This window comes from Lepidochelys kempii, chromosome 2 (assembly GCF_965140265.1).
Source record: "Lepidochelys kempii isolate rLepKem1 chromosome 2, rLepKem1.hap2, whole genome shotgun sequence".
Lineage (NCBI taxonomy): Eukaryota > Metazoa > Chordata > Testudines > Cheloniidae > Lepidochelys > Lepidochelys kempii.
This window is the reverse complement of record NC_133257.1, coordinates 70102843-70122642: the sequence shown is the minus strand read 5'-3', so window position 1 is coordinate 70122642 and position 19800 is coordinate 70102843. Positions and strand designations below refer to the sequence as shown.

The 19800-nt window shown below is 43.8% G+C and overlaps 1 protein-coding gene across 3 annotated transcripts in view; it reads left to right on the top strand.

Moving 5' to 3' along the window:
• Nucleotides 1–1976: 1976 nt before the first annotated feature.
• RGS20 (regulator of G protein signaling 20) overlaps nt 1977–19800 on the top strand; it is a 72717-nt gene continuing 54893 nt past the window's right edge. For 2 of the 3 annotated variants that reach the window (XM_073331161.1, XM_073331159.1), the window contains exon 1: nt 1977–2122. In XM_073331161.1, coding sequence (XP_073187262.1) covers nt 2000–2122 — 123 coding nt within the window. In that variant the 5' untranslated portion in view covers nt 1977–1999. The remainder of the gene's footprint in view (nt 2123–19800) is intronic. The other variant, XM_073331166.1, reaches the window with a different exon arrangement.

Sequence of the window (19800 nt, the reverse complement as noted above, 5' to 3'; positions counted from 1 at the left end):
TTACCCACCACCCACACAGACTCCTCAGATACTAGGACTTACCATTTGCCTCATTAACTCCTAAATAAATCAGTTCCTGGCTTGAAAAGATCTGATAAAGCCAATTTAATACATTTTGTGAATTTCATGCAAGAAAAATCCACTCATCACTCTAACTTCTTTGGAACTGAATTCTGGATTACCATTTAATGAGACCAACATAAATTACTCTGCATAAAAGAAAGATGTATTGATTACAGAAAAATAAATTTGCTTTTGATTGGAATAAATAAATCTCCCATTTTCTCCCCAGATATTCAGCAGGATCAAATCATCTTGTCCTGTAAAGTACTATACAGAAAGAACAGGGCTGTATAGAAATGAGAGCTGGAGAGAGAGAGATTGTGAAATTGGAGCAGCAGAACAAAATTAATAATTCTTAGAACCTTGAGAAGTAAGTGGAGTTGAGGGCTAAAATAACCGGGAGCAGTGGTCTCTCTCCTTCACTGAAAGCTGGGGGTGGGCGGGGGGGTGGAGAAGGGGAATGGATCGTGCTCTCCACCCGCTCTCCCTGTCTTAGAGAAACCCTGTTCCCCTTCCTTCTGCTTCTTCACTAGCTTGTGAAGTAATATTTCACCAGACAGGAAAATCTGAAGTAGAAGCAGTAGGAGGAGCTGGTTCTTAAATGGGCATCACTGCTTTGCTGCCAGTAGGTGGAGTAGCAGCAGCACCTGGTGGGAGAAAAAGAGACCTCCCATCTGGAAGTCCTCTATCCTCGTCCTCTCTTCTATATGAAGGAGATGTCCAGAGCACTAGCTTCCCCTGCTGGGGGGCAAGGGGAAAACAACACCATCCAGCCTCACAGAAAATATATTTGGCCCAAAGGATGCAATACAGACCTATTGGTTAAGCCTCACCAGCAGCTCACCAGCTTAGTAAAATAGTTGGATTAATATACTGGACTACAGCATGTAGTAATGATTTCCAGTGTAACTGATCTCACTCAGGCAAACTCAAACGACTGAGAAAGCAGTCCCTTGATGCCTCCTAACAAAGGTGAGGAGGCAATCAAGGAGCAGTTATTTCTCACTGATAACAATATAAGAGTATTACTAACAGACTGAAGTTTAAATCACATTTACACAATCTGAATGGAATGTTAGCAATGGTGGAATATTCCTTCCTCCTTTCTCCACTCTGCTCCCACCTTTATTTCAGAAACTTTATTTCAGAACAAATAAATAAATCATGCATACTGAATGCCAGTTCTTACACAGCTAATTAATGAATGTGTTCTGCTCATCCTCATACACCCTGGTCGCATGTATAAAGACAAGATCTGGATCTGTTAATAATCTGCCTGAAGTTTCAGTCTTTAAATGTAGTTTAAGTCTCTATCTGCAAAGATAGCTTCTGCTAATATGGTATTTTCATTGAGACTAGAAGGATTAACACTAGACCATCTGTTCAGTAAATTGGGCACCATGTGATTGATAAATATCATTGACCTAAATTGAACTCTCCCATTTAATGGGGCATGCAAAGCAGAACTGCGTCACTCCATGTCTAATTCCTTCTTTCTTCAAGAAATCAAACCCATTACTTGTACAATGCAGTTGTATTCAAGGTTTATGAAGAAGGCCTGCATCTCCTGTAAGGTACTCTGTATGCCCTTCTTCCTTTTGAATCCTGCCTCAACATACCAAGACATACATAATAGTAAATCTAATCTCTAAACTGCAAGGAGCCATGAGTTAATGCTCTGTGGATAAGGCACTGGATCTTAGAGAGCAGATTAGCATGTCTGTCTGCACAACTGTCAAAACTGCAGTAAAGACCCAGCAAACTGCAAGAGGTCCAGACATTTGCTCATGTATGTAAGGGAAAAGTTAACTCTTCTGATGCTGTTGCCATTCAGCCGAATGTTTGGGATTTGGTTTTGTTTCCTAGTTAAAGGATAGTGCTTTTCCAAGAGCGCTCATTGTGGAATCAGATCCAGGGACAGCTCTTTATACAATCAATGTGGAGGCAATATTTGCTCCCCTTTTGGGCACACAGCAATAATGCAGACAGTTACAAGGCAAAGGAAACCCTAAAGAATGAAAATGAGGAAGACTCCAAGGAAGCTTGGCAGCTTTTTAAGGTAAGAACAAGCCCAGAGTTATCCAAATGTCTTGGTGGAGTAGGAAAAGGGGGTGTCTGAAAAGAGTAAGAAAGCACTGGTATATTCACACCAATAATTGGACTTGTCACTTAGAATTCTCTAAAGTTCTATTTATTTAGCCTTTCCTTTTTACGAAATCTAGTCAGCTGCAATCTCATCTCCAGCATATGTTGTAATTGCAATGAAAATGGAACCGATCAGGTTTCCCCCAAATTTTCCTGGGTTGCTTTCAAACAAATTAAACAGAACGGTTTAATTCAGAAAAAGGGATTACGCTTGCATGAGCTAATTTATAGTAATCAATTGAGGGGAATAAGACAGTTGCATGGTGGTCTAGGAGAATATATAGTAAGATGAAGAGATCCAGATTTTTACTGACATTACCCCCAGATGTGTTCTGTTCATACGTGTCAGGAATATACCCTGGAGAGAATGTATGAAGATGGGTATGTGGGATGTGTTCAGATATAGGGCAATACAGAAATCACTCAAGGGTGCAACATTAACCACCCTTTTGTAAAACTGTGGAGCTAAAGTATTTTTCTTTCGTTAAAAACCAATTCCCAGAGGTGATAACTGTCTGCCGTAGGTTTGAAAGCTGACTGAGGGTGTGAAACAACATTATCTATGTGGAGCGTGGGTGTGAGTGCAGTTGCAAAGGAAAGAGGTCAAATCGTTCTAGAGCTCTGGACTTTTTAGAATTGGTGCAGCTCCACTGTGTTGTGGGGCAGACAACTTGATTCCTGAAACACATGCAGGGGATCCATACCTTCTCTGCACTGCAAAGCCCAGCTCCATTAGACTCACTAAGCACTAGTGAGGCAGGAGGGAGAGAGTTTGGAGACAAACTGTAACAGGGTACAGCCAATAGAGCAAGGATGAACCAGCTGTTTCCGGAACCAATGCATGTCATAGAATCATAGAAGTTAGGGTATGTCTACACTACGGAATAAGGTCGAATTTATAGAAGTCGGTTTTTTAGAAATCGGTTTTATATATTCGAGTGTGTGTGTCCCCACAGAAAATGCTCTAAGTGCATTAAGTGCATTAACTCGGCGGAGCGCTTCCACAGTACCGAGGCTAGAGTCGACTTCCGGAGCGTTGCACTGTGGGTAGCTATCCCACAGTTCCCGCAGTCTCCGCTGCTCATTGGAATTCTGGGTTGAGATCCCAATGCCTGATGGGGCTAAAACATTGTCGCGGGTGGTTCTGGGTACATATCGTCAGGCCCCCGTTCCCTCCCTCCCTCCGTGAAAGCAAGGGCAGACAATCATTTCGCGCCTTTTTTCCTGAGTTACCTGTGCAGACGCCATACCACGGCAAGCATGGAGCCCGCTCAGGTAACCGTCACCCTATGTCTCCTGGGTGCTGGCAGACGCGGTACGGCTTTGCTGCACAGTAGCAGCAACCCATTGCCTTCTGGCAGCAGACGGTGCAATACGACTGGTACTTGTCCTCGTCGTGTCCGAGGTGCTCCTGGCCACGTCAGCTGGGAGCACCTGGGCAGACATGGGCGCAGGGACTAAATTTGGAGTGACTTGACCAGGTCATTCTCTTTAGTCCTGCAGTCAGTCCTATTGAACCGTCTTATGGTGAGCGGGCAGGTGATACGGACTACTAGCAGTCGTACTGTACCATCTTCTGCCAGGCAGGCAAGAGATGAGGATGGCTAGCAGTCGTACTGTACCATCTTCTGCCAGGCAGGCAAGAGATGAGGATAGCTAGCAGTCGTATTGTACCATCTTCTGCCAGGCAGGCAAGAGATGAGGATGGCTAGCAGTCATACTGTACCATCTTCTGCCAAGCAGCCATGAAATGTGGATGGCATGCAGTCCTTCTGCACCGTCTGCTGCCAGCCAAAGATGTAAAAGATAGATGGAGTGGGTCAAAACAAGAAATAGACCAGATTTGTTTTGTACTCATTTGCCTCCTCCCCTGTCTAGGGGACTCATTCCTCTAGGTCACACTGCAGTCACTCACAGAGAAGGTGCAGCGAGGTAAATCTAGCCATGTATCAATCAGAGGCCAGGCTAACCTCCTTGTTCCAATAAGAACGATAACTTAGGTGCACCATTTCTTATTGGAACACTCCGTGAAGTCCTGCCTGAAATACTCCTTGATGTACAGGCACTCCCTTTGTTGATTTTAGCTCCCTGAAGCCAACCCTGTAAGCCATGTCGTCAGTCGCCCCTCCCTCCGTCAGAGCAACGGCAGGCAATCGTTCTGCGTCTTTTTTCTGTGCGGACGCCATACCAAGGTAAGCATGGAGGCCGCTCAGCTCACTTTGGCAATTAGGAGCACATTAAACACCACACGCATTATCCAGCAGTATATGCAGCACCAGAACCTGGCAAAGCGATACCGGGCGAGGAGGCGACGTCAGTGCGGTCACGTGAGTGATCAGGACATGGACACAGATTTCTCTGAAAGCATGGGCCCTCCCAATGCATGCATCATGGTGCTAATGGGGCAGGTTCATGCTGTGGAACGCCGATTCTGAGCTCGGGAAACAAGCACAGACTGGTGGGACCGCATAGTGTTGCAGGTCTGGGACGATTCCCAGTAGCTGTGAAACTTTCGCATGCGTAAGGGCACTTTCATGGAACTTTGTGACTTGCTTTCCCCTGCCCTGAGGCGCAAGAATACCAAGATGAGAGCAGCCCTCACAGTTGAGAAGCGAGTGGCAATAGCCCTGTGGAAGCTTGCAACGCCAGACAGCTACCGGTCAGTTGGGAATCAATTTGGAGTGGGCAAATCTACTGTGGGGGCTGCTGTGATGCAAGTAGCCCACGCAATCAAAGATCTGCTGATATCAAGGGTAGTGACCCTGGGAAATGTGCAGGTCATAGTGGATGGCTTTGCTGCAATGGGATTCCCTAACTGTGGTGGGGCTATAGACGGAACCCATATCCCTATCTTGGCACCGGAGCACCAAGCCGCCGAGTACATAAACCGCAAGGGGTACTTTTCGATAGTGCTGCAAGCTCTGGTGGATCACAAGGGACGTTTCACCAACATCAACCTGGGATGGCTAGGAAAGGTGCATGATGCTCGCATCTTCAGGAACTCTGGTCTGTTTCAAAAGCTGCAGGAAGGGACTTTATTCCCAGACCAGAAAATAACTGTTGGGGATGTTGAAATGCCTATATGTATCCTTGGGGACCCAGCCTACCCCTTAATGCCATGGCTCATGAAGCCGTACACAGGCAGCCTGGACAGTAGTCAGGAGCTGTTCAACTACAGGCTGAGCAAGTGCAGAATGGTGGTAGAATGTGCATTTGGACGTTTAAAGTCGCGCTGGCGCAGTTTACTGACTCACTTAGACCTCAGCGAAACCAATATTCCCACTGTTATTACTGCTTGCTGTGTGCTCCACAATATCTGTGAGAGTAAGGGGGAGACGTTTATGGCGTGGTGGTAGGTTGAGGCAAATCGCCTGGCTGCTGGTTACGCGCAGCCAGACACCAGGGCGGTTAGAAGAGCACAGGAGGGCGCGGTACGCATCAGAGAAGCTTTGAAAACCAGTTTCATGACTGGCCAGGCTACAGTGTGAAAGTTCTGTTTGTTTCTCCTTGATGAAACCCCCCGCCCCTTGGTTCACTCTACTTCCCTGTAAGCTAACCATCCGCCCCTCCTCCCTTCAATCACAATTGCTTGCAGAGGCAATAAAGTCATTGTTGCTTCACATTCATGCATTCTTTATTCATTCATCACACAAATAGGGGGATGACTACCAAGGTAGCCCAGGAGGGGTGGTGGAGGAGGGAAGGAAAATGCCACACAGCACTTTAAAAGTTTACAACTTTAAAATTTATTGAATGACAGCCTTCTTTTTTTTGGGCAATCCTCTGTGGTGGAGTGGCTGGTTGGCCGGAGGCCCCCCCACCGCGTTCTTGGGCGTCTGGGTGTGGAGGCTATGGAACTTGGGGAGGAGGATGGTTGGTTACAGAGGGGCTGCAGTGGCAGTCTGTGCTCCAGCTGCCTTTGCTGCAGCTCAACCATACACTGGAGCATACTGGTTTGGTCCTGCAGCAGCCTCAGCATTGAATCCTGCCTCCTCTCATCACGCTGCCGCCACATTTGAGCTTCAGCCCTGTCTTCAGCCCGCCACTTACTCTCTTCAGCCCGCCACTCACTCTCTTCAGCCCGCTACCTCTCCTCCCAGTCATTTTGTGCTTTCCTGCACTCTGACATTATTTGCCTCCACGCATTCGTCTGTGCTCTGTCAGTGTGGGAGGACAGCATGAGCTCGGAGAACATTTAATCGCGAGTGCATTTTTTTTTTTTCTTTCTAAGCTTCACTAGCCTCTGGGAAGGAGAAGATCCTGTGATCATTGAAACACATACAGCTGGTGGAGAAAAAAAAAAGGGACAGCGGTATTTAAAAAGACATTTTATAAAACAGTGGCTACACTCTTTCAGGGTAAACCTTGCTGTTAACATTACATACATAGCACATGTGCTTTCGTTACAAGGTCGCATTTTGCCTCCTCCCACCGCGTGACTACCCCCTCAACCTTCCCCCCTCCCTGTGGCTAACAGCGGGGAACATTTCTGTTTAGCCACAGGCAAACAGCCCAGCAGGAATGGACTCCTCTGAGTGTCCCCTGAAGAAAACCATTCTATTTCAACCAGGTGACCATGAATTAGATCTCACTTTCCTGAGGATAACACAGAGAGATAAAGAACGGATGTTGTTTGAATGCCAGCAAACATACACTGCAATGCTTTGTTCTACAATGATTCCCGAGTACGTGTTACTGGCCTGGAGTGGTAAAGTGTCCTACCATGAAGGACGCAATAAGGCTGCCCTCCCCAGAAACCTTTTGCAAAGGCTTTAGGACTACATCTAGGAGAACCGCAAATGCCAGGGCAAAGTAATCCTTTCACATGCTTGCTTTTAAACCATGTATAGTATTTTAAAAAGTACACTCACCAGAGGTCCCTTCTCCGCCTGCTGGGTCCAGGAGGCAGCCTTGGGTGGGTTCGGGGGGTACTGGCTCCAGGTCTAGGGTGAGAAACAGTTCCTGGCTGTCGGGAAAACCGGTTTCTCCACTTGCTTGCTGTGAGCTATCTACAACCTCCTCCTCATCATCATCTTCTTCGTCCCCAAAACCTGCTTCCATATTGCCTCCATCTCCATTGAAGGAGTCAAACAACACGGCTGGGGTAGTGGTGGCTGAACCCCCTAAAATGGCATGCAGCTCATCATAGAAGCGGCATGTTTGGGGCTCTGACCCGGAGCGGCTGTTCGCCTCTCTGGTTTTCTGGTAGGCTTGCCTCAGCTCCTTCAGTTTCACGCGGCACTGCTTCGGGTCCCTGTTATGGCCTCTGTCCTTCATGCCCTGGGAGATTTTGACAAAGGTTTTGGCATTTTGAAAACTGGAACGGAGTTCTGATAGCACGGATTCCTCTCCCCAAACAGCAATCAGATCCCGTACCTCCCGTTCGGTCCATGCTGGAGCTCTTTTGCGATTCTGGGACTCCATCATGGTCACCTGTGCTGATGAGCTCTGCATGGTCACCTGCATCTTGCCACGCTGGCCAAACAGGAAATGAGATTCAAAAGTTCGCGGGTCTTTTCCTGTCTACCTTGCCAGTGCATCTGAGTTGAGAGTGCTGTCCAGAGCGGTCATAATGGAGCACTCTGGGATAGCTCCCGGAGGCCAATACCATCGAATTGTGTCCACAGTACCCCAAATTCAAGCCGGCAACGTCGATTTAAGCGCTAATCCACTTGTCAGGGGTGGAGTAAGGAAATCGATTTTAAGAGCCCTTTAAGTCGAAATAAAGGGCTTCATTGTGTGGACGGGTGCAGGTTTACATCGATTTAATGCTGCTAAATTCGACCTAAAGTCCTAGTGTAGACCAGGGCTTAGAGATGGAAATGGCTATTAGATATCCATTCCATTTCCCTGGGGCCAGGGCAGGGTTGTTCCCTAGAGTACATTTTCCTGTGTGTTATCCAGACCATGGCCCAAGACCTACACGGCCTCAGTTCTGCTGCTGTATTTTCTTGTAAAATTGAGGCCCTCACTATTACTGGTTATGTAAGAAGATGACTTGTGCTATCCGCAGTTTCATTTACCTACAGTACAAACATATAGTAACTAAACATCCCAAATGGCAGCACTTCTACCACTTTTCTGAGGAGGCTACTCCACAGCCTATTAAATCAATGCGAGGAAGCTTTTCCTGGTACTCAGAATAAAACTTTCCTTTCATAATTTCATGTCGTTATTCCCAGTTATATGCCCACAAACCACAATCTATTGATTATTACTGTCATGCCCAGGAACCCCATCATGGACCAAGACTCCCTTGTTTATTCTGGTACCATGTCACATAAGGAAAATAAAGCATGCTTGTGAGCTACTGAAGCTTGGAGGCCACAGTAGCAATCAGAGCCATTCCAAGGCCTTTTATGCCCTGGAGAGAGGAGAATGCCTTCTCTGTAAGCCTACAGAGAACCCCCCTGTACTAAGCCAATGTACTCTAGTAGGGCACAGAGTTTTAGGTTTAAGTCTTCATATGCGATAACAGAAGTATTACCGTTAGTTAAAATATGTTTTTCATGTTAACCTGCCTCAGGTTAGCTAAGTGATGTGTCCAAGGTGACATACCAGATCAATAGCTATGCTAGAAATGGAACCCAAGTGTTTTGACCTCAGCTCTAACCACTTGGTTGCAATCCCCATACAGATAGTTTTCCAACACAGGGCTTGTCTCAGTGTGCTTTGTATCTCAACGTATTCCTGTCAAGTGAAACAGTTTAATTTTAGCTCCTTTAAGAGGGATGAGGAGCTTTGATCTTTCGCACTTCTGTCTGAATGCAAGAGCTGATGTTTAGCTTTGTACAGGGATGATTCTGCAGAAACAAAGAGAGAGCTCATCGCAGCTTCTTTTTTCAAAGCTATTCTGCAATTGCACGAACATAAAAAAAATTAAACAAAAGACGTTTTGATTCACAAAGGCTTTTACTTTAGCATCAAGAAGAACTGCTGAGATTTTATGACTATATGTACTGTTCAGTGTTGCCTGAGAGCCTGTAATAATTCTACAGGCTATAATTAAAGGGTAATCTCTGCATAAATAGAGTAATAATTTATGCACATTAATGGCAGACTACTTGCATATTAATTAAGTGTAAGCTATCCAGTCTTCAGGACCATTTTGTACAAATTTGCAGTCTTGCTATTTTCACAGTTGTGTGATTGATGTACTTTATCTTTGAAATAGCCCCCAAATTCTCTCCTCTTGCCATGTACCTTTGAAATGCAAATATGCTAAATCCTGGGTTAATTAGGGTAATACTGTCAAAGACTATAACCCTCTTTCACATTAATTCAGACTCCTGAACATGGTTCCATAAATTGTTCAGCAAACCAATCCTAGACTGCCCTGTATCAAAGGGGTTTATGTTTTAATGACTATAAGCAGGCCTATTTAAGTGAAACAAAATATCATGTCAGTTACTAAATTGCTCATTCAGCCTGAGTTCTGAACAGACTAACTATGCGGATATGGAAAATCTAAACACTCCTCTCCACTAACATAGAAAGAGGGAAGCAGGAGCCAGTAACACTGAATTGATGGTACAGGGGAGAAATCAGCAGCTCTGCTACTTCCTCCCATCTTCCCCCTGGAAGGAACTATTGAAGTCACTCCTACCTAAGTCTGCCTGGGTTGAGTCCAGGGCAAGCTGGGGGATAAGCCATACTGTGGGGCATGCTCCTCATGTCTGGGTGGATGACTACATTGAAGCAAGTGGCATTCAAGAAAAATATTGAATTAAAATGTAGTACCTTTATGTGTCCTCAGTCCTAGAGCCACAGCCAGAGCATCTTCAGAGCTGCTCTGACTTATGGTGCCAGCATGCTGTCAGGGCTCACCAGCACCCACTGTGCTCCGGTCATGCCCATTCCATCCCCAACACACCTCTTGGGACCAGGAGCAGGAGGCATAAGGCTGGTCATGTCAGCTGTACACCAACCAGGAATTTCTCAGTGCCAGGGAAATTCCAATCTGCCTTGGCAGGGTAGCTTTCCAGGCCCTTTGCACTGCCAATGCAGTGCCATAGTAGAGTAGAGACCAAAGATATGGGCCATCCTGCTCTACTTAATGAATCCTTTCAAGAGCCAAAGCAAAGATACATTACTTGTAAATGCCCTTTGCCTGATAAGTGCTTTCCATGAGCCTTATAAATACCCTGTAGTCATGGATTGCATTTTCATTGGCAGATTCTTTCCACAAGAACTAGGGGAATATAACTGTAGAGTTCAAGCATTATAAGCTCAATCGGAACAGCTCAGCACTGCTCACTCATTTAGTTTAATAATATGGTGGCTCTTCCATCCCATTTATTTACAGTAGCTTAAAAAAATGCATCTCCATTTGCTTACTCAAAAGAAAAGATGCAATGAGGGACAAGAAATTCTAATAACAAAAATCTTCATTTCAAAAGCTGTTAAACCTTGCTTAGTGTGGTTGGGCAGCTGCCCCACACAGGTAGATGAAGGGTTAAAGCAGACCTCAGGGAGGTGGTGCAAAACCCAACCAATGGGAGGAGGGCTTGTAGAGAGCCAATCAGGAGAAGGTTTGTTGGAGCAGCCAATCAGGGTCAGAGAGGGCTATATAAGAAGGGCTGCTCAACAGAGATGGGGCAGTCTCTTCCTGGAGTGCAAGAGAGAAGAACTGGCTGCCTTAGAGAAACACTTTGGATAGAGTAGTGCTGGATAAGGTCAGGGGAGTAATAGAGAACTCTACCCTGAAGACCGCCAGATGGAGGCTCCTGAGACAAAGGGCTAGGAAGGGACTAGGGCTCCAGGGAAGTGGTCTAGGAAAATAGCTGGTGGGAGCTGGAGGAGTGGCACTATGTGGCTGCCAACTATGGGGTCCCTGGGTTGGGGCCTGGAGTAGTGGGGGGGCTGGCCCCCTCATTTTCCCCCACTTGCCACAGTTTACCCCTTGAGGTGAGGGGCTAGACCGAATATTTGGCCTGCAGTTTACCCCTTGAGGTGAGGGGCTAGACCGAAGGCTGCAGCAAGCCACAGTGGCAAGTGGATGGACTAGAGATTGCCGGTTCCCCTAGAAGGGGGGAGAAAGTGGAGTGGGGCATAGCTGGATAGCCATGCCCAGAAGAGGGCAACACAGGTCTTAGAGGCGGAGCAGTGATGGCGGTGAGACACCACTATGGGAAGGTGCACTGACAACCAAGAGCTAGTTCTGAGCACTGCCAGCAGGAGGCACTGAGGTAGTGAGTCCTACCCCGAGGACCGGCTCTAGGCACCAACAAAGCAAGCATGTGCTTGGGGCAGCTCATTTCAAGGGGTGGCATTCTGGCTTTTTTTTTTCCTTGGGTAGTTACACTCTGAGCTTGGGGTGGCAAAAAACCTAGAGCTGGCCCTACCTGCCCCGTTACACTTAGTGACTGCTACGTATGTACCGATCACATCAAGTACAAGGTCAGAGCCCTGAAAAGTCAGGAAAAGAAGAGTTAAGGTCACCATAAATCCCACACTAAGTGAAAACGCATTTAGATCAAGTATATGGAAATACACCTGTCTTCACAATTGAAGAACCTTATCTCCTGAGTCAAACTGAATACTATCCTTTCATCAATAGTCACAGAAACACAGCACAGAACATTTCTGAACAAAGTAAAACTTAAAGAAACATGACAATTTAAACAATCAGCCTCAGCTGCAAGTATAGATACCTATCAAATTGCACTATTTTATATATATATAAAATATCCTAAAGAAAGAACCATTGTAAGTACAACTTTTCCACTGTCAGTTGAGATATATATTAACTGACTACAACAGACAAGCAATGCTTGCCTGACAACTCTACCCAGTTAAAAGGTGGTGATCTGGCTAGAAAATGTTACATTTGTTTTGCTCACTCAGTGTTGCAAGTGGTTCGTAAACCCATTCACATCTTAGGAAGGTGGGAGTGCCTCTCCAGAGGCTGAAGTTCTAGGGTGTGGGCTAACTAGTTCACATGGAGAAATGTTAGGACCAACCAAGTCTAAGGGGAAGGCTTGGGGTGGATTGTCTCATTTACTTTTCAGGTCCTTCTGTAAATAAAATAAATCCCCAAGTTTGGGCCTGCTGTAACCTGTGTGCATTGTGGTTTTGGAGCAATGGGTGGGGAAGTCACTTGCTCACAGTGATATGTTCTACCAAAATGTATTCTTTAAAGAAAAAATATTTAGATATCAAAATCAAGAACAAAAATCTATGGATCAGAGTTAGGTTGTTGTGTTGTGAGGAAATATAGCTTATTTTATATGTGAATAACTTGTAGGCATTTACTGTGATCCAGGTCATGTTTATAATATCCTTAACTATTCATTTACTTGTTTTCAGAGCTTGGTTTTTGTACATGATGTGATCGGTTCTTGTCTCTTATTAACCTTAACTGATCTTTTTTAAGCAAGACCCCAGATCATACTTCTGCTATGGGAGAACCCACAGGAAGGACCTCTGGGAAAGGGAATCTCTGTGGATTCTCTTATTGAGTTCCTCCATAAAGGTACAGATAAGAGGATGGTTTTTATACCTTTCAGACCTCCAAAGAAATAGGCTGTAAGACTCTGTGACAAGTAACTCTCACCATTAGAGCCACAGGGAGTTTCAAGTGGTCCCCCTCCCTGACATCTCCCCTTTCTGCTACTGTAGGATCAGTCCCTTCTATTGCAGCTCAGCCCTCTGTCTGGGTCCCACATTCCAATCCACTCCTTTTATCACATACAAAAGGGAATACAATAGTAGAAAAGCTTTTGGTGCCCACAAGGGCTTCCAGGGTTTCTCCTTAGCTTTGGGCACAGGGCCTTCGCCATCTGGATTCCCCGCTGAGGGGTAGACTTCTATTTTTACCCCACCTCTAGGGGTTGATACAGGGAGCCCAGGTCCACCCTCTATACCAGCTCCAATCCAGGGCCTGATGATGGACAGCCAAGTTCTGCACCTTCGAGTGCTAAATAGCTGCCTCCCTAGATCACTCCCTAGCCGAGTCCCTTTTTCACCCCACAGAGTAAATTAAAGAACTGAATAAAAATAAAGTTTCTAATCTTCCCTAACAGTCACCAGTCTCTCCTTTGCAAGCTTGGTCTCAAGCAACAGGCACTTCAGAGCAATGATTTCCTCAGGACAGAGTTCTGTTCCCTTCCACTGCTTCTTTTCTTTTGACCTGCTCCGCTCCCCCTTTTAAGCTCTACCTCCAGCTTATGCAGGCTCTGCAGGTGTGGCCAAGCAGGGTTACCTGGGCCCAGAGCTGCTCCTTAATCCCTCATTTTCCAGTGTGAGGTTTGTACGTCCCATCACAGACTCGCCTCCAGTCCTGGTGGATTTTTATTTCCAATGACATCAGTGATATAAACCAGGGAAAAGGCCAATATAGATTACTGTCATGCTCCTCTCTCTCCTTTTTATACCTGCCAACTCCTGTTGTGTTAAACAGTTGAAGTTAATTGCTTGAAAGGCCTCACCTCAATAAACTGAGTTTCTGTAGCATGTGACTTGGGCCCTAAACAAGAGGGCAAAAAGTGTATCTCAGTTTATATCCAGAATCTCTAAGCATGGATTAGGCTGGCTCATTCTCCAGTTGAAAAATTAATATGTGAGTCATGGCCCTGAATGCCAAGGATGTTTCTTCAAAGTGAAGTTTCCACCTGTTAGTTGGAATATTTGATTCTGCAAATTGGTTGTCAACTGATATAACTGACTACCCTTCCTGGAGGTCCTGATTAAATAAATCACATAAGCATGTGCTTAATATTAAGTCCATGAGTAGTGCATGCTTCAGTGCTTCACCTGATCAGCACCAGTGTGCTTATGTAGTACGCTGAGTCATCAAAATCTTACAACCTCAAATCACCACATTTGCTCAGTGTCTAGAGTCTCTCAATGTCTGGTTTAAATACAATACTTGGTTGTAAACAGCTACATTTAAACAAAAGCCAAACTCTACTGGGTTCTCTCCAGCCCTTTGGGAGAAGTAAGTATAAGCTACTGCAAATAGGTTCATTCTAGACTCACCCTGGCTCCTTTACGCTATTCTGACCGAATATTGGGGCTAAAATGAACCACAAGGGGCTGGGGAGAATTCAGTAGTTCAGGAAAGCATAGTGGCAATGTAAGTGACCCTCCCCATCTCACCCCCACACAGACACATGCACACACACAAGCCCTGGTATGAGTGAGGCAGAAACCATACTTAGTGCCCAGGGTTATGGAGATTTGGGGCTTCAGTGCAGCTCAGGAAAGGAGACCAGAATTTTGCTCATGTTGGACATATTTCAGCTCCTACTGTAGCCCAGAACCCAGATGAAGTAAAGCTACCTTTGCTCCCAATTCCCAATGGTCAGCCCTTCTGTCCTGTGTCTCTCAAGAGCCGCCCAGAATTTGGCCTAGAATATGTAGTGATGTACGTTGTTTGTTCCTTCATGGTTAGGGAAATATTTAAGGGTATTCTAGTGGCAGCCACGGAGACAGCAGCATGTTCTAGCCTGTTCAAAGATATGTGTCTCTGAGCAGCTGTGGGGAAGCAAGGGACCTCTTGATTCCAAAGGATCCCTTAAAATACACATGGATTTCAAAGGAGACATCAAAGACACTGCCCCTCATTGAAAACTAAGAGAAGATCCTCAACTGGCGAAACTTGTCATAGCTCTGTTGACATCAGTGGACCCCTGGCTATTTATAACAGCTGAGGATCTCCCCCAAAGTCAATGACAGGCATGAAACTAACCTGTGCTGCCTCCAATACAAAACACTCTTTTCTACTTCTGCATAATGCAAACATGGTTTAGATGCAATGAATTCCCAGCTTGAGTGTGCATAGGGAAGGGCGGGGGAGACATGCACTGCCAACCTATCTCTAACAAAAACTCAAGGAGCTTCCCCTCTCCTAGGCAGGAGTAATCCACAAAGAGGAGAACTTGGCCCATAATCCTCGGTGTTGTTAGGTACAGTCCTTCTCTTTCTACCCCAGGAGATTTATCGGCAGTGCTCACTTTTCCCGGTATTATTTTAGCTGCTCTTTATCATTATCCTGATCTTGATCTTTACTTCCTGCAGGAATCATTCAAACTTCTCTTAAACATGTTAAAGACACAATGCAAGGCAGAGTTCAGAATCAGCCTGCGCTTTGTGTGTTTGTTGTGCTCTGTGGGGCTGGAGGAAGAGTGGTATGGCTTGGCTTTGCTCTTCCTACCACATTTTACCAATTCTGAGTAAGTATTCCTGTTTGTTTGCCTTCTACTTTTTACTTTCTGGTACTGATTTTAACCTCAAATCTTTAAGCACTCCCTCATTGGCTACTGCTCATCCTATCAATCTTCTTTTTCAAGTAAACTAGTATATTTCACTGTAGTTATGGTCTTTTACTGCTCTCCAGCCACCTCCTACATGAGTAAATTATACTTCCTCCCATTGCACCCACCTTGCTAAACTGATTGATTTCAGAAATTTTGGGAAATGGGCCTGGTTTTGCTCTCACTTAAGTCATTGGCAAAACTGCCACTGGCTTCTGTGGAACAGCATCAGGCTGTAATACCCTTGTATTGCCAAGTTCTGCAATCGTGTCTTCAACTGATCCTCTCCTGTGCTAACTTCAAGAGCTCAAGAGCACTGGTTCCAAATTTCTCTATTATTTTCATTTTCTGAAAATGTTCCTCACGATCAGGAGTAGAGCTGGGCCAGCTTCTGCTTTGGTTGGAGTCTGTCCTTTCTGGATCCACAAGTTACCATCACATTAATTTAGGAAACTTATTTAATAATATGGTTGGCTGTATTTATTACTTACCAGCTTTCTGTGTAGTTAAAATAGTTTATTAAGGCCTAGAGAGCCCAGAGAATTGGTCTAGAAAATTTCTCCTCCCTCTCTTTCTCGCTTGGTGATCTTAAGCAGATACTCATCATTTCTTTTTGTTTTTCATTCCTTGTATGCTCTACCAATGAATTTCACCATCATGCTCTTTGTTCCCATTGTCACTATAAATAGTTTTGAAATGTAGCTCTTCTGAGTTTCTGCCTCTACTCTCTCATCTGTATAGATTATACCCATACAAATTGATGTTTGGTTGAGATTAATCATTGAAGGTATGCCCAGTAGAACACAATAGGATATATCCGATGTATCTACTTGTTCAGATTTGACTATATGAATATATTTTAATTTTTTTTCCAATTAACGATGAAAAGAGAGAGTGCTCTGTTCTCCCCTCACTTAGCAGATATAACACCCATGGTATGCAGAGGAAAAGAGGGCCCCTAGCAACACAAGGAGGAATAGTACCATGGCATGTAATGTCATTAATCCTCAACTGATTTTTCTTTAGAATTTAAATTGTAGACCAATAGTGACACCTGCTGGAATTTTGTAAAAAGGGTTATTTAAATTAATAACATAATATTCCACAATCCATTCTCTAACAGTCTTCTGTTAATTGTGGGATTTTAAAGTAAAATAAAAGGAGTACTTGTGGCACCTTAGAGACTAACCAATTTATTTGAGCATAAGCTTTCGTGAGCTACAGCTCACTTCATCGGATGCATCCGATGAAGTGAGCTGTAGCTCACGAAAGCTTATGCTCAAATAAATTGGTTAGTCTCTAAGGTGCCACAAGTACTTCTTTTATTTTTGCAAATACAGACTAATGCAGCTGTTACTCTGAAACCTAAAGTAAAATAGGCATTTTCTGACCATTTTTTGTCAAGTCTTTACTTAATATTTGATGCCATCAGGGCCTGCTAACAAAACTTTGCAATAATAGGAGAATGTGTTTTAAATAATTTTGACTTAATCTACAAGGTTTTTTAATGGTCCCCCCAAAAAATCCAAAAATAAAAATAAAAAGGATTTGGGCCACACATGAATATAATGATTTTTTAAATGTAACTGCATTACATATTTTAAAAATATGTATTTATTGAAATGAATATGCAAAAAATGTTGTATAGATTCTACTAAATCTAGCAGGGCTTCTATTTTACAAACATAGGAAATGCAGTGAAAGTAATGAGAAATTTTATGCCATTGTACCTAGTCAAAAATTCAATTTTGTAAAAAGTGTCTGGGTGCAATTTCTCTGTAGAAGATTGTCTCCTGAGTAATCTAAGCTACAGACCTCAGGGTTCTTCTGTCAGTCTGCCAGATGCCTGGATTCAACAATGTATTAAGCACATGAGCAGTCCCACTGACCTGAGTAGGACTAGTCACTGGCTTAAAATTATCTGCGTGCTTAATTGCTCTGGACTGGGGCCAGAACAAGTAGCACAACAATCATCATCATAGATCGAATTAACTCTTCTGTTCTAAAACCCTACATTCACTACGCATAACATTCTGAAACATTTGTCTTTTGAGGTGATGTTTCTAATAGTTGTTGCTCAGAGTTTTGTTTTGTAAGTTTCGTAATCCATTTGTGTTATGCAGAAGTGGCAAAGACACTGTTTTGTGACTGAAAATAGCAGAGGTTACTTGTCAAACTTCGCACTTGCCATAGGCTCTGGGCTGGGTCCCCAGCTAATATAAATTGTCAGAGATCCATTGAAGTCAATGGAGCTATGACAGTTTACACCAGCTGCAGATACGCACTTAGTTTTTAGTGAGGGCTCATGTTTTTGATGTATCTTAAGACATTTGTTTTACAGGTGACAGTTAAAGATGACTGAAGATGCACTATTATAATTACTGTGTTGAATGTATGATGTGTCCAGAGTTGCATCTTCCCATACCGATTTCTAGATTTCAGCAAAGGCAAAATACTATGTAAAAAGACATCTGGTAAGCATAACAGAGATCACTAACTTTGGAAGAATGTTCATTTAGTGATTGTCAACACTTGGAAAGTACCACATGCTAGAACACAACTTGGAGAAGTCATGACAACTAATCCTGTGTTAAACACTCAGGGTTAAATCTTGGCCCCATTGAAGCCAGTGGCAGAAAGCCCCTGTCTACATTGAGTGCTAAATCATGTTTAACGCCGTATTAGTTACCATGACTGCTCAAGGTCATGTGCTAACACAATGTAATTTCCCAGTGCAGACAAGCCCTTAGGGTGAAATTAACCCTGGACAAAGTCCTAACGCAAGGACGATGTATCACATTAGTCCCACTTAAGCCTTATTTTGAGAACCAATTGGCCTTGCACTGGACTTTGGCACAGGGGTGAATTTCACCCTTTGAAAACAAAAGGACTTTGTTTGAAATAAGTCCTTATTCCAGAAGTAATGCATTGGTTCTGGTTGTTTTTCTATGTCATTACAGTGCTTATGAAAATAAAGTACTAACAGGCAGTCCTCAGACATAGTGCAATGCAATCCCTTGATGTGCAGATGACCCCACATAGCTCTACTGTTAGATTGTATAGGCTGGATCATTCAGTCCATTTACAAGATTCCTGTTGATTTTAATGGGAACTTGGGAGTTCCACTCTACTACAATACAGATTTTATTATGATCCCTCACTCAGGGTTTTGTGCTGCCACCCATCAGTATTGTATCCAAGTGCCTTCCATGTAAAATCAGTTAGCAATAGGTTCATTAAGGAAAGACAGTACACTCTGAATGTTACTAGCTTTGATGTAATGCAAATGTTAAATATGCTCAAAGCGTTTCTTGTAATATCTCATGCAATTATGGTAACTTAAAATATACTCTTTAAAATGTACCCATTTTATGTATTTATGAGTTCACTCATGAACTAAATAACACATTTAAGAAAGAATTGCTGGCACTTAGACATTAAAATACCTTTGAAATAGATTTTAATTCTGAAAGCTCTCATTTCCCATTTGAAAGCTCATGTCAATCATTACAGTGATTTGTATTAAGGGCATTTTAATGTCTACATAAATGGACAAAATAATGGCTCCCTTAGTTTATGTCAAAATAGTTACATAAATTCACTATGAATCATCTTAATCATAGAATATCAGGGTTGGAAGGGACCTCAGGAGGTCATCTAGTCTAACCCCCTGCTCAATGCAGGACCAATCCCCCATTTTTGCCCCAGATCCTTAAATGGCCCCCTCAAGGATTGAGCTCACAACCCTGGGTTTAGCAGGCCAATGCTCAAACCACTGAGCTATCCCTCTCTAAATTAACTTATCTAACCAAATAAGAAATATTGAGAACTGGCTAATTCCTGCAAAGACCCATTCTTGCACTCTTCATTCAGGCACAGGCTAATAGGAATCTGTTTAGGCAAGGGAGAAGTCAAGTACTGTATGAGCCCCAGGTAGCTATACTAACACTATTAAAAATGGCTGCTATGCTGTGTCTTGAAGTGTGATGGACTGAACATTAAAATACGTCAGAAAGTAACACAGTAATTAGAATGATAGGTTCAACTTCTATATTAGCCTATTTATGATCCTTCTGATCTTAAGATTTTCAGCTACAAACACCCAAGGGATTGCATTTATACCTTGGAATAATAACTATTTTCTGCACTTCAACCCAGGAGGACCTAATGATGAAAATATATTGACAGTTCCACCCTTTGGAGACTGAGTCAACTAGGCCGAGTACCAGGAAAACATAAAACAACAATCTGATATACTGGTGTGGCTTTCAGTAACGTCCATTCCTAACTATTCCAAAATGGAAGAAAAGGGCTGTATCCTAAAATTAAATTAAAT